General features: G+C 45.0%; 1 protein-coding gene across 1 annotated transcript; it reads left to right on the plus strand.

The window, feature by feature from the left end:
• The first annotated feature begins 3,255 nt into the window (after nt 1-3,255).
• Nucleotides 3,256-6,222, plus strand: LOC132403539 (uncharacterized). Its single transcript, XM_059986934.1, has 2 exons — nt 3,256-3,513; nt 4,675-6,222. The coding sequence occupies exon 2, from the start codon at nt 5,055-5,057 to the stop codon at nt 6,069-6,071; it is 1,017 nt and encodes a 338-aa protein (XP_059842917.1). The 5' UTR covers nt 3,256-3,513; nt 4,675-5,054; the 3' UTR covers nt 6,072-6,222.
• The last annotated feature ends 8,189 nt before the right edge of the window (nt 6,223-14,411 follow it).

Raw genomic sequence — 14,411 nt, forward strand, 5'->3', positions numbered from 1 at the left:
CTTTAAATGGTTCGGCATGGCTGGATGGGCCAAAGAGCCAGTTTTCATACTATGATTCTATCAGTTTGAGCTTGCCAAAGGGGTGCTAAAAAGTCTCCAGTAGACTGAGTACTAAATTCATGTCTGCTTAATTCCTCTAGAGCAGTAAACCTGGGTTCTTGGTACCATTTCCCAGTGAAGATGTGCAATGTTCCGGCTGGCATGCTGCTTAGAGACAGGGCACATGGTCTGGCACACAGTTTCAGGAAGACAGGAAGGAGAGGGATGTAATGTGCCTGTGGTGGAAGGGTGTTGGAGAGTGTTAGGGGAGCAGGTTACCTCTCCTCAACAACATTCTGCAGATGCTGGACATTCAGAGTAACACACACAAAAGGTGAGAGTAGCTCAGCAGATCAAGCAGTATCTACGGGAAGGAATAAAATGTCGACCTTTTGGGCTGAGACGCTTCATCCCCTGCCCTCGTGTGTTGCCTATCATAACCTCCTTCCACGGGCTAACTGGTAAGATGCTCAGAGCCACCTGCCCGCTCTTTCCTAGTGACTCCTATCAGGCATCCCATGAAGTGGAACAGCAAGAAGCCATTAGAGAAATTGCCCGAGAGCTTGTCAGAGTCTTCCACCATGTCCCGGCAGGGCTGCCGACAGCTCCACTGGACACAACATGATAAATATCCCTACAACAGTGCTAGAAATTAACATAGAATCTGCACCGCCCCCAATAGCTGAAACTTTCAGGAGAAGACTGTTAGAGTGAGTTTTTGGGTAGACGAAAAACCCAAAATGCTGGCAGAACTCCGCAGGACAGACAGCATCTGTGGGAGGAGGTAATAACGACATTTTGGGCCGGAACCCTTCATGAGGGTAACATGAAGTAACACGTGATGGTCGAGGGGGAATAAGAAGTGGGGGAAGGGATAAAGTAGAGAGCTGGGAAGTGATAGGCTGGAGGGAAATGGGCTAGGGGGAAGGTGGAGGATTATGGGAAATAAAAAGAGAAAGAAAGGTAGGGCTGGGGGGGGGGGAGAGATTATAGTGAGGGGGGGAAAAGAGAGAGAAAAAGAACCAGATTAAAATAATAGGGATGGGGGTAACGGTGGGGGGCAGGGGTATCAACGGAGGTCTGTGAGTTGAATGTTCATGCTGGCAGGAAGGAGGCTACCTAGGCGGGAGATAAGGTATTGCTCCATCGACCTGCATGTGGCCTCATCTTGACGGTAGAGGATGCTTCATTTACACTTAAATGACTTCGGCCACCAGTCTTCTGTTTGACAAAGTACTGTGGATTGAGTTCATAACAATGCATTTCCTAAAAGCTGTGAACCCAGTTCATTTGTACCAATGCTGTCCTTAAAAGCTGTGAATATCAGAATACTAGCCTAGACACTGCTGGTGCCTCTGGGATGGAAGTGTGAAGTTTACAGGTAGTTTTGAAGACAGCATTATCTACACTTTGTAAATATGAATTGTCCTTTATGTTAGCACGTAAAATACCAAATAAATGTACAGTATTGTGGATTTAACTTGCATTCCTAAAGGCTGTGAATACCTACCCAGACATGCTGGTGTCGGGTGAATGAATGAAGTCAGAAGATGTGATGTTTTATATGTAGCTTCAAAAGAAAGCATTGTCTATACTTTGTAAATATGGATTGACCTTTGTATTTAGCAAATAAATATCAAGCCCACATTGGGCTAGCAGACCTTTCCACCAAAAGGATCTCGATGCCTGCTGAATCCTGTTTTGTCGAGTAAAGAAGCTGCTATGTATCTACCAGCAACTCCCTCTATGGCGATTTCATCCACACAACAACAAAGAGAATAGAAGAAGCGTAAACACAAGAGAATCTGCAGATGTTGGAAACCTAAAGCAGCACACAAACAATGCTGGAGGAACTCAATAGGTCAGGCAGCATCTATGGAAATGAGTAAACAGTCAGGCCTTCTTTAGGACTGCTAAGGAAGACGGAAGATATCAGAATAAAAAGCTGGGATGAGGGGAAGGAGGATAACTAAAAGGTGATAGGTGAAGCCAGTTGGGTAGGAAAGGTAAAGAGTTTTAGTCAGAGGGTGGTAAATCTGTGCAATTTGTTGCCACAAGTGGCTGTGGAAGCCAAGTTACTGGGTGTATTTAAGGCAGAGATAGATCGGGTCTTGATTAGCCAGGGCATCAAGGGGTTTGGGGTGAAATCAGGAGAGTGGGTTGACTGGAAGAATTGGATCAGCCCATGATTGAATGATGGAGCAGATTCAATGGACTGAATGGCCTACTTCTGCTCCTATATCTTATGGTTTTATGGTTGGAGAGAGAGCAATCTGATAGGACAGGAGAGTAGACCATAGAAAAAAGGGAAGGAGGAGGGGACCCAGGGAAGGAGCTAGGCAGGTGAGAAGAGGTAAGAGGCCAGAGTAGGGAATAGAAGAAGAGGGGGAAGGGGAGGGAAAACTATTTCTTACCGGAAGGAAAAGGAGAAATTGATATTCATGCCATCAGGTTGGAGGCTACCCAGATGGAATATAAGGTGTTGCTGCGGAGGGTGGCCTCATCATGGCACGAAAGGACCGACCTGTCAGAACAGGAATGGGAATCAGGATTAAAATGTTTGGCCACTGGGCACAGTTGAAGCAGGAACCACCAACATGGCAAGCAGCCTTCTGAATGGACACCAGGTGGCATGTTAAGCAGCATTCAGTTGACATCTCCTTTATCGAGGGGCTCACCAGTATGATGGTGCAGTTATTAAGTAACTGGCATAACAATCATGGTGATCAATCTCTTTGCTGGGGAATTGGATTCGAGTAATTAAGTAAATCTGACATTCAACAAAACATTAGCATGGAAAAATAAACATGAAAAGACCTGACTCTCATTAAAATCCCATTTGGTTCATCTTCCAGGGAAGGAGATCTGACCGGTCTGGCCCATGTGTGACTCCATTGTGACCGACTTGAAACTGCTTCCTCATTAGGGACGGGAATGGCTACTGGCATTCCTAGCCATTTTGTGAACACACTGTTATGTACCCGTGGGTGTCTTGTACCTGTCACATGACCATGATGTGATTGAAGCTATGCTGGAGATGAGGTAATGGTCTTGTGATGGGGGAATGACGTCATTTTCCCACCAGTGAGAGGTCATGTGATAGTTTTTTCAACCGGGTATAAAAGGAGAACCCCACCCTGTGACATGGGCAGTTCGTGGCTGAATTCACTACTGACTCCACGCTGCTGCTTATTCTGATGTTATGAAGCAGTTTCATTTAAGAGTGGAGTTTTACTTTCTGTTTTAAGTCTTAAAGGTTATTGCTGGCAGTTTTGCCATATTACTGCCAGTCCAGTCATAGGAGAGTGAAGATTTGAAGTTCGGGAAGTTAAAAATCGAGGAAAGTTGATTTCGACGGTAAAGCAGGTTCGACCTTGTTTGATCCTCATTCGGAAGGAATTCGTCAGCTCTGCCCATGATAACCCCTGTTCTGCCAGAAGTATAGTGGGTTGGGTAAAGTTTTGCCAAAGAAAGGTCAGTGCCTTTAAGCCGTTTCATTTTTCTTCATCGTAAATCCATTGATCGAAGCATACTTCGACTGGGCTCAGCAGTAATGCCACAAAAGAGAATTTATTATCAAGGAAAGCCTCTCCTTTAACGGACTGTAACTCATTTTGGACTTTTGAGAACTTTTTGCATTATCGCTTTAAGAACTGTTTTCACATTCTCACTTTAAGAACTGTTCGAGCTGCCATAGCACAGCTGACTTTCAGTTACGTTAGTTGTTTGTTTACTTGTGGGTTTTTACTGTGTTTAATAAATGTTTTATTTGTTATAAAAAAAACCTGCCTCAATTATATATTCATTGTTGCTGATTTGGAATAACACTAACGAAACAAAACCTTCCATTAAATGTGCATTAAGTTGGATGTCAACTTAGAACTCCCATTTCACCCACCTCAAAAGTTCTTCAGCACCTGGAGCATTCTGTGGAAATCAATCCCATCATTCCTCATCAAAGAAGCCAATTTTAAAGAGCAAGCAAGCATTTTCAACCATCCGTCAACTCCAGGAGAGGAGCATGGAAGGATGGCCATTGGTTTTTGCAGACCCAGGTGACTTCTTCCAGTTCGTCCACGAAACAGCTTATTCTTCTTCCCTTATGTCTTTTCTTTCTTTTCGGGGTGGTTGGGGTTCTGTCAGAGCCCGTGATCTACAGGTCAAACTATGGCTCTATGCAAGCGGTGGGCTTTCGGGCGGGCTGTGCGGTCTAACATGGACAGCAGGCCGAGTGTCTGCTAATTACTGGCTGCCGTTAGAAGAAGATCCTCGTACTCAAGCGATTCTCCCTCCTCCCCCGTCTCTTTCAATGGAGAGTGTCGGTTCTTGAGGTGGTGCTTGGAAAAGCGACGTGGAAGATTGTAACACTGGAACAGCGAGGTGCTAATCTCCGCTCTCGTTGTCGCAGAAGCAACCTCTGTCTCCCTCTCTGGAGAGGGAGCCTGTCTGGATCAAGGTCTCTTTGGGGCTTTGCTGTTGTTTATGTGGTGGGGGCCAGTGCTTCTGCAGGTGCAAGTGGGTAGGGGAAGTGGGATGGATGCTTTTGCTGCTGCTTGTGTGGGGGGTGGGGGGAGGTGGGGATCTTTGGGGCTTTGATCTTCTATCATTCATTGTATAGGGTCTCTTGTTTTGCAGGGTCAACACCATGGAAGGCTGCTGGACCAGACAACATTCCTGGTAGAGTAAGCACAAAATACACTGCAGATGCTGTGGTCAAATTAACACGTACAAACAAGCTGGAGGAACTCAGCAGGTCGGGCAGCATCCACTGCATTTCAACGGATGCTGCCTGACCTGCTGAATTCCTGGTAGAGTGCTCAAGAGGATGTGCAGACCAGCCAGCAGAAGTTCTCACTGACATCTTCACCATCTCCCTGAGCAGCACCACTGTTCCAACCTGCTTCAAGGCCGCCACCATCGTCCCTGTGCCGGAGAAGTCTTCAGTGTCCTGCCTAAATGACTACCGTCCCGTTGCACTAACATCCATCATCATAAAGTGTTTCGAGAGGCTCGTCATGAGGCATATCAAGACCCTGCTGCCCCCTCACTGGACCCCCTGCAGTTTGCATACCGTCCCAACTACTCAACAGACCCTTGCCACCACCCTCCACCTGGCCCTAATCCACCTGGACAAAAAAGACACATATGTTCGAATGCTGTTCATAGACTTCAGTTCAGCATTCAACACAATCGTCCCTCAGAAACTGATTGGAAAATTGAGCCTACTGGGCCTGAGCACCTCCTTCCGCAACTGGATCCTAGACTTCCGGACTGGGAGACCTCAGTCAGTCCGGATCGGAGGCAGCATCTCCAACACCATCACACTGAGCACGGGGGCCCCCCAGGGCTGCGTGCTCAGTCCACCGCTGTTCACTCTGCTGACCCACGACTGTACTACAACACACAGCTCCAACCACATCATCAAGTTTGCCGATGCCATGACCGTGGTGGGTCTCATCAGCAAGAACGATGTGTCAGCTTACAGAGAGGAGGTGCAGCGGCTAACGGACTGGTGCAGAGCCAACAACCTGTCTCTGAATGTGAACAAAACAAAAGAGATGGTTGTTGACTTCAGGAGGGCAGGGTGTGACCAATCCCCGCTGAACATTGACGGCTCCTCGGTAGAGATCGTAAAGAGCACCAAATTTCTTGGTGTTCACCTGATGGAGAATCTTACCTGGTCCCTCAACACCAGCACCATAGCAAAGAAAACCCAGCAGCGTCTCTACTTTCTGCAAAGGCTGAGGAAAGTCCATCTCCCACCCCCCATCCTCATCACATTCTACAGGGGTTGTATTGAGAGCATCCTGAGCAGCTGCATCACTGCCTGGTTTGGAAATCGCACCATCTCGGATCGCAAGACCCTGCAGCGGATAGTGAGGTCAGCTGAGAAGATCATCGGGGTCTCTCTTCCCGCCATTACGGACATTTACACTACACGCTGCATCCGCAAAGCTAACAGCATTGTGAAGGACCCCACACACCCTTCATACAAACTCTTCTCCCTCCTGCCATCTGGGAAAAGGCACTGAAGCATTTGGGCTCTCACAACCAGACTATGTAACAGTTTCTTCCCCCAAGCTATCAGACTCCTCAACACCCAGAGCCTGGACTGACACCTTACTGCCCTGTTGTCTTGTTTATTATTTATTGTAATGCCTGCACTTTATGCTGTCCAGGGTAGGTTGGTAGTCCAGTGTAGTTTTTTCTGTGTTGTTTTTTATGTAGTTCAATCTAGTTTTTGTACTGTGTCATGTAACACCATGGTCCTGAAAAATGTTGTCTCATTTTTACTGTGTTCTGTACCAGCAGTTATGGTCAAAATGACAATAAAAAGTGACTTGACTTGACTTGAAGAGTAAGAATTTCAGGTTGTATACTTTATACATTCTCTGATATTAAATTGAACCAAAATGAATTCACTCCACACAAGAGACCCTGCAGATGCTGAAAGTCTTGAGCCACACACACAAAATGCTGGAGAATCTCAACAAGTAAGGAAGCATCTATGGACAGGAATGACCATTCAACGTTTTGGGCTGAGAACCCTTCATCAGCACTGGAAAGGAACGGGGCAGAAGTCAGAAAAGAAGCTGAGAGGAGGGGAAGGAGTACAAGCTGGCTGGTGATGGCTGAGGGCAGGTGAAGGGGAAGCTGGAGAGGTGGGGGAGGGTGTTGAAGAAAGAAGTTGGGAGGGTCAGGTGGAAGAGGTAAAGGGCTGAAGAAGGAAGGATCTAGTATGGTAGGACTGTGGACAATGGAAGAAAGGGAAGGAGGGGAACCAGAGAGACACAAGTGAGGAGAAGGGGTAGGAGGAGTGTCAAAATGGGGAATAGAAATAGAGAGAAGGAGGGAGGGGGAGAAATTAGCAGAAATAAGAGAAGTTAGTCTTCATCCCACCAGGTTGGAGGCTAGCCAGACAGAGTATAAGGTGTTGTTCACCCATCGTCAGGAACCCCCAGCACCCGGGCCATGCTCTTTTCTCACTGCTGCCATCAGAAAGAAGGTACAAGAGCCTCAGGACTCACACCAGCATGTTCAGGAACAGTTATTGCCCCTTAACCATCAGGCTGTTGAACCAAAGGAGATAACCGCTCAACTTCACTCGCCCCATCACTGAAATGTACCCACCCCAATGCATTCACTTTCAAGGACTCTTCATCTCATGTTCTTGATTATTTATTGCTTATTTCTTCTTCTTCTTATTTCTTTCTTTTTGTATTTGCACAGTTTGCTGTCTTCCGCACTCTGGGTGAACGTCCCAGTTGGTGCAGCCTTTCGCTGATTCTGTTTTGGTTATTATCTATTATGGATTATTGAGTATGCCCACAAGAAAATAAATCTCCGGCTTGTATATGGTGATGTATATATAGTTGGACAATAAATTTACTTTGACCTTTGCACTCTAGGCTGAGCTTGGCCTCACCATAGCGGTAGAGGAGGTCACTGACAGACATGTCAAGATACGAATGGGAAGTTGAATTGAAATGGGTCGCCACCGGGAGGTCAAAGGTACTGAAATAAATGCAGGTGTGGCACGTGACGTGGCCAGAGGTGTGGAATTCGAGGCGAGTGGTCCCGGGTTCGAATCCGGCCGGCTCCTCGCACGCTTTCCGTCCGTGCTGGCTCGAGCAACTCGACCTTGTGAAAAAACAGACACAATGCTAAAGAAACGGCAAGGATGCCGCCCGAAGTGCCACAAAGCACGGAAAGGAACAACAACAAGGCACCTGAGATGGCAGTAACAAATTAACTTGTTCCTCCCTGCTTAATGCCACAAGGTGTCTAAAAGATTATTGAAGCAACCTAGTATATTTTTTACATTGCAGGGAGTGTCCTTTACCAGGTGTTTAGACAGCGGAGACAGGGCCTGACTGGGCCGTGATGTGCAGCTCTTAATTCGCTCTGCTGCCTGTTCTGTTTCAGCTCAGCAGCATAACTGAATGCTCAGCACTGCTGGCAGGATTCACTTGGTGGATAATCAGCCAAATAAGCAGGTTTAAAGTGCAAATAATAGAAAACTTCCTTCAGCTTTGCATGTCTGTGACAAACTCATTGTGCTGCTGACACTGACAAAACACTGGCTAATTACATCACCAGTGCATTAATAAACAATCATGGAGTGTGTTGTCTGTCATACAACAGTTGAGGGATTTTTTTAAGCTCTGCTAATGTACATTTATTCAAATTTATTGCTCACACGTACTCCTGACCACACAGGACTGTGAGCGTTGCTGAAACAGGATATATTACACCATTAAAAATGTTTTAATGAGCTGTTTTAAAACCAAGTTTGAACCTGTTATATTTGTCAAATTGTAATAATTATAAAAGCTTCAATAATCATGACCAGAGGTTTAATGTGGGGATTAACTGTAGATTCTGTCATCAGCTTGCATGAGTCCCCCATGAGCTTCAAATTTGTGGCACTTACTCCATGGATTCATATCACCCAGTCATGCAAGTCAATTAAGCCTTGTGCACCCATCAGTCTTCTGATGGAGCCTCTGTTCAGATTCTTTTCCTCTCCCATTTCTGAGTGAACCTCTGTACATATTCACCTCCTTCCTCACTTCACTGCAGAAGTGCTTACTGATAGGAATGCTCTATGTTTTAAGACCATAAGATATCTGAGCAGAATTAGGGCATTTGGCCCATTGTGTCTGCTCCGCCATTTCATTACGGCTCATCCAATTTCCCTCTCAGACCCTTCCTTCCTCCCTCCTCTTCCTTCTGCAGCTTTGAACTCTATCCCTTTAACTGAGGTGTCTATCCTTTCTTATTCTGCTCGGTGTCCTTTTAGAAACAGATTAAGTTGTTTTGCTATGTTATAGACACTTCAAGATTACAGTTTATTGTTGAGAAGGCCTGTGTTAACAAAAGCCATGTGTGTCTGTTTAATCTGGGGCACTGACCCACAGTAGAAATGTCGTTTTTGACTTCCTGAACTATTTTCTCTCCCCAGTCCCTCTCCATTCCAGAACTGTGAAGTGATCATTGGGTTGTAGGAGCACTGGTTATCATTATTGTTATTTTTCACTTATGAAAGAGTTGGTACGTGTTGACCAAGACAGTGTTACAGCGAGGCCAATTCAATCTTCACCTGTTGTACCTGGAGTCAAATTTCCTCCAGGATTGACACTGGGGATCTTGATTAAAGTTCAAAGTTCAAACTAAAATTTATTATCAGAGCACATACATGTCACCACATACAACACTGAGATTCTTTATCCTTCAGGCATACTCATTAAATCTGTAGAATAGAAACTGTAAACAGGATCAATGAACAACAAACTGTGCAAACGCAAATATAAATAAATAGCAATAAATAACGAGTATGAGATGAAAGATCATGAAATAACAAGGTAAAGAGTCCTTAAAGAGAGACCATTGGTTGTGGGAGCACCAGAAACAGAATGAGTGTAGTTGTCCCCTTTTGTTCAAAAGCCTGATGGTTGAGGGTTAGTAACTGTTCTTGAACCTGATGGTGTGAGTCCTGAGGCACCTGTACTTACTACATGATGGCAGGAGCGAGAAAAGAGCACGGCCTGGGTGGTGAGGATCTCTGATGATGGATGCTGCTTTTCTATGGCAATGTTTAATGTAGATGTGCTCAATGGCTGGGAGGGTTTAACCCGTGATGCACTGGGCCAAATCCATGACCTTTTGTAGGAATTTTGCCAAGGTTTTTGATGACATGCTGAATCTCCATAAACTCCTGAGCAAGTAGAGGCGCTGTCAAGCTGTCTTTGCAATTTTATTGATATGACCATCCAGGACAGGCCCTCTGAGATAGTGACACCCAGGAACTTAAAGTTACTGACCATCTCCACCTCTGATTCTCCAATGAGTACTGGCTCATAGACCAATTTGTTTCCCTCTCCTGAAGTCCACAATCAGTTCCATGGTCTTATTGACATTGAGGTGAGAGGTTGTTGTTATTACACCACTCAGCCAAATTTTCAATCTCCCTCTTTTTATGCTGACTCGTCACCCCCTTTGAAACAGCCCACGACAGTGGTGTCATCAGCAAACTTGCGTATGGTGTTGGAGCTGTACTTAGCCACACAGTCACAGGTGTAAAGTGAGTGGAGCAGGGTCTAAGCACACACCCCTGTAGTACTCCTGTGCTGACGAAGACTGTGGAGGAGATGTTGTTGCTAATCTGAATTGACTGGGGTCTGCAAGTGAGGAAATCCAGGATCCAATTGCACAAGGGGGTATTGAGGCCCAGGTCTTGGAGTTTACAGATTAGTTTTGAGGGGATGATAGTGTTAAGTGCTGAGCTGTAATTGGTAATGAGCATCCAGATATAGGCATCTTTGTTTTCTAGATGTTCCCGAGCTGTGTGAAGAGCCAATGAGATGGCATCTGCTGTAGACCTGTTGCTTTGGTAGACAAATTGGAGCAGATCCAAATCGCCAGTCAGACAGGAGCTCAGTGAGGATTGGTGATAACATATCCTTCTCACTGACTATCAACACTGGCGCACCTCAGGGGTGTGTGCTTAGCCCACTGCTCTACCAGTGCTTTACAAAGTCTCAACATTACATCCTTGCTTTTATATTCTCGTCCTCTTGAAATGAATGCTAACATTGCATTTGCCTTCCTTACCACCGACTCGACCTGTAAACTAGCCTTTAAGGAATCCTGCACAAAGACTTCCAAGTCCCTCTGCACCTCAGCTTTTTGCATTTCCTCTCCGGTTAGAAAACAGTCAGCCCTTTCATTTCTTCACATTCCATTCTCGAACAAGGGTTGAAGTATAGTCCCGTTCTCACAAATATTTATTGATCAAATAAGTAGAACACCAGTGTAGTCCTTTGTAAAAGTTTATGGTTAATGAACGGCTTTGAAGTTTCCTGAAAATTAAAGTTAATCTACTAGTAATTATAATCTTTATCAATAAAAGCATGATTGACAAGAGGGTAAGTGGTAAGGTTTGAGAAGTTGCAGAACCTGGGCCTCTGTATCTCCCTCTGCAATTGGATCCACAACTTTCTAACCAGAAAACCACAGTTTGAATCGATTGGTATCCCTCTCACTGACGATCAACACTGGTGCACCTCAGGGGTGTGTGCTTAGCCCACTGCTCTACTCTCTATATACGCATGACTGCATGACTAGGTACAGCTAAAATACCATCTATAAATTTGCTGAAGATGCAACCATTGTTGGTAGAATCTCAGGTGGTGACGAGAGGGCGTACAGGAGTGAGATATGCCAACTAGTAGAATGGTGCCGCAGCAACAACCTGGCACTCAACGTCAGAAGAGCTGATTGTGGACTAGGAAGGGTAAGACGAAGGAACACATACCAATCCTCACAGAGGGATCAGAAGTGGAGAGAGTGAGCAGCTTCAAGTTCCTGGGTGTCAAGATCTCTGAGGATCTAACCTGGTCCCAACATATCGATGTAGTTGTAAAGAAGGCAAGACAGCAGCTATGCTTTATTGGGAGTTTGAAGAGATTAGGCATGTCAACAAATACACTCAAAAACTTCTATAGTTGTACTGTGGAGAGCATTCTGACAGGCTGCATCACTGTCTGGTATGGAGGGGCTACTGCACAGGACTGAAAGAAGCTGCAGAAGGTTGTAAATCTAGTCAGCTCCATCTTGGGTACTAGCCTGCAAAGTAGCCAGGACATCTTTAGGAAGCGGTGTCTCAGAAAGGCAATGTCCATTATTAAGGACCTCCAGCACCCAGAGCATGCCCTTTTCTCACTGTTACCATCCGGTAGGAGATACAAAAGCCTGAAGGCACTCACTCAGCGATTCAGGAACAGCTTCTTCCCCTCTGCCATCCGATTCATAAATGGACGTTGAATCTTTGGACACTACCTCACTTTTTTTTAATATACAGTATTTCTGTTTTTGCACATTAAAAAAAAATCTAATCAGTATACATAATTGATTTACCTGTTTGTTTTTTTTTTGTCTTTTCTAGATTATGTATTGCATTGAACTGCTGCTGCTGAGTTAACAGATTCCACGTCACGTGCCGGCGGTATTGAACCTGATTCTGATTTGGACTTTTCTCACACTTCATTTCACAGGCTCTATGGAATGTTGACTTTGATCAAAGCATTTCGTGTGAAGAGGTCGTGTAAACACATCAAAACACACAAAGTCAGAACAACTTTAGTATTAAGGTTGTATTGAAAGGAAGTTAAATGTTTAGTTTTGAGGACAGGAGAGAAGAGTGTTGTTTTTCTTCTTGTGAGGAATGAAGTGAGTTTTAACTTCGATCTGGCAGATGTTGCTGAATTAGCTGTCCGTGTTTACGCCCTGGTTGAGTTTCATTTCTGGTCAACTCCATAAAGTGAAGGTCAGGCAGGCTGTAAAACAAGCAGTCAATCTGCCAACACTCGTATAATGCTGAGCGGTAGGGGTGAAACATCAGCCCTTGGACGTTAATTGGAACCCAGTTGGAAGCAGGGAACGGTCTATCATAACCGGAGATTTGAAACGGGAAGACTACTATTACAAAAACAGAAAATGAAAGTCGTCTCATGCCCCAATGGTGTCTCATTATACTATTAATACTGATCGTTCTACCCATTTTGTTAACAGGGTTAGTTTCCAGTTTCGACCCACTTTTAGTTCTGGATCAACAAAAGCACAGGATGGGTCTCAGCTCCTCAGACCCAGCCATGGGCAACAGTTTATTGAGTGGAACTCAATGCCAAGAGACCAGCCTTGTCACTGGTGGAAGGGTAGGGTGACAGGGAATTCCTGTGACCTCAGTGGAGGCAAAAATCAGTACAGGCAGTTGCTTACAGTCATATGTTTCAGTTGCTTTCAGCTATCAACCGGTCTAAATTAAATTCATGATCTGAAGAAAAGCAAGCAGTTCCCTCTTTATACATGGTCAATGGTAGGGCATTGAGGAATGCAGTAGAACAGAGTGATCTAGGAATAATGGTGCATAGTTCCCTGAAGGTGGAATCTCATGTGGATAGGGTGGTGAAGAAAGCTTTTGGTATGCTGGCCTTTATAAATCAGAGCATTGAGTATAGGAGTTGGGATGTAATGTTAAAATTGTACAAGGCATTGGCAAGGCCAAATTTGGAATATCGTGTACAGTTCTGGTCACTGAATCATAGGAAAGGTGTCAACAAAATAGAATACAGAGAAGATTTACTAGAATGTTACCTGGGTTTCAGCACCTAAGTTACAGAGAAAGGTTGAACAAGTTAGGTCTTTATTCTTTGGATCGTAGAAGGTTGAGGGGGGACTTGATATTTAAAATTATGAGGGGGATAGATAGAGTTGATGTGGATAGGCTTTTTCCATTGAGAGTAGGGGAGATTCAAACAAGAGGACATGAGTTGAGAGTTAAGGGGCAAAAGTTTAGGTGTAACATGAGGGGGAGCTTCTTTACTCAGAGAGTGGTAGCTGTGTGGAATGAGCTTCCAGTAGAAGTGATAGAGGCAGGTTCGATATTGTCATTTAAAAAAAATTGGATATGTATATGGACAGGAAAGGAATGGAGGGTTATGGGCTGAGTGCAGGTCAGTGGGACTTGGTGAGAGTAAGTGTTTGGCACGGACTAGAAGGGCCAAGATGGCCTGTTTCCGTGCTGTAATTGTTATATGGTTATATAGTTATACATCATTGTATCATTTCAGATAAAGCTATACTTGAGTTTCAGGACCACTGGTTGTTATAAACTGTTGCTCACATAGGAGTAACTGTACCAACCTGTGCCATCTGTCCATCTTCAGTCCAAACAATATTTGCCAAACATTTCATATTTATCTATAGCGATATCTGGAACTCTCTGTCCTTTAGTGCGCCTTTAGCCACGCTGGAACTGTCCCCCTCTCCGTTGTAAGGGTGGCTGGAAGGCATCTTATGAGGTTGTCACATGGCTCAGGAAAGCAGGTCTATAAAACCTCAATCTTATTTCTACAATGGGATTTGCTGACCCCCTGACCACCAGCTGATGAGCCCAGTGGTGGTGCGGTGTGAAATGATTTCTGCAGTGAGATGTGCAATCAGTTGCTGTCAAACAACGTATGATGCTGTTCGGGCAGCTTCAGCCTTTCTTCCGGATGCTTCTTCAAAAGTACATTTTCATTGCTTAACGAATATTTGGTACAGAATGCAATGAATAAGGTGGCAGGGAAAGCAGAAGGCTGTATATTTCACAAGGATTCACAGGAGGGAACAAGTTTGCCCCACGCACATCACGGGAAGATGTCCTGTTAACCATTTCATGTTCACGGCTTGTGTCCTTGACCGGGTGAATTCCAAAACCTCTTTGACAAGGGGTCATCAGGGTGATTTGATCAGGCTAACAAACTCAGGCAATGGAGATCTACCCCTTCTTGAGGTGACTGGAGCTTTACTCTGACTCCCACTCATGC

This window comes from Hypanus sabinus, chromosome 13 (assembly GCF_030144855.1).
Source record: "Hypanus sabinus isolate sHypSab1 chromosome 13, sHypSab1.hap1, whole genome shotgun sequence".
NCBI classification, from domain to species: domain Eukaryota; kingdom Metazoa; phylum Chordata; class Chondrichthyes; order Myliobatiformes; family Dasyatidae; genus Hypanus; species Hypanus sabinus.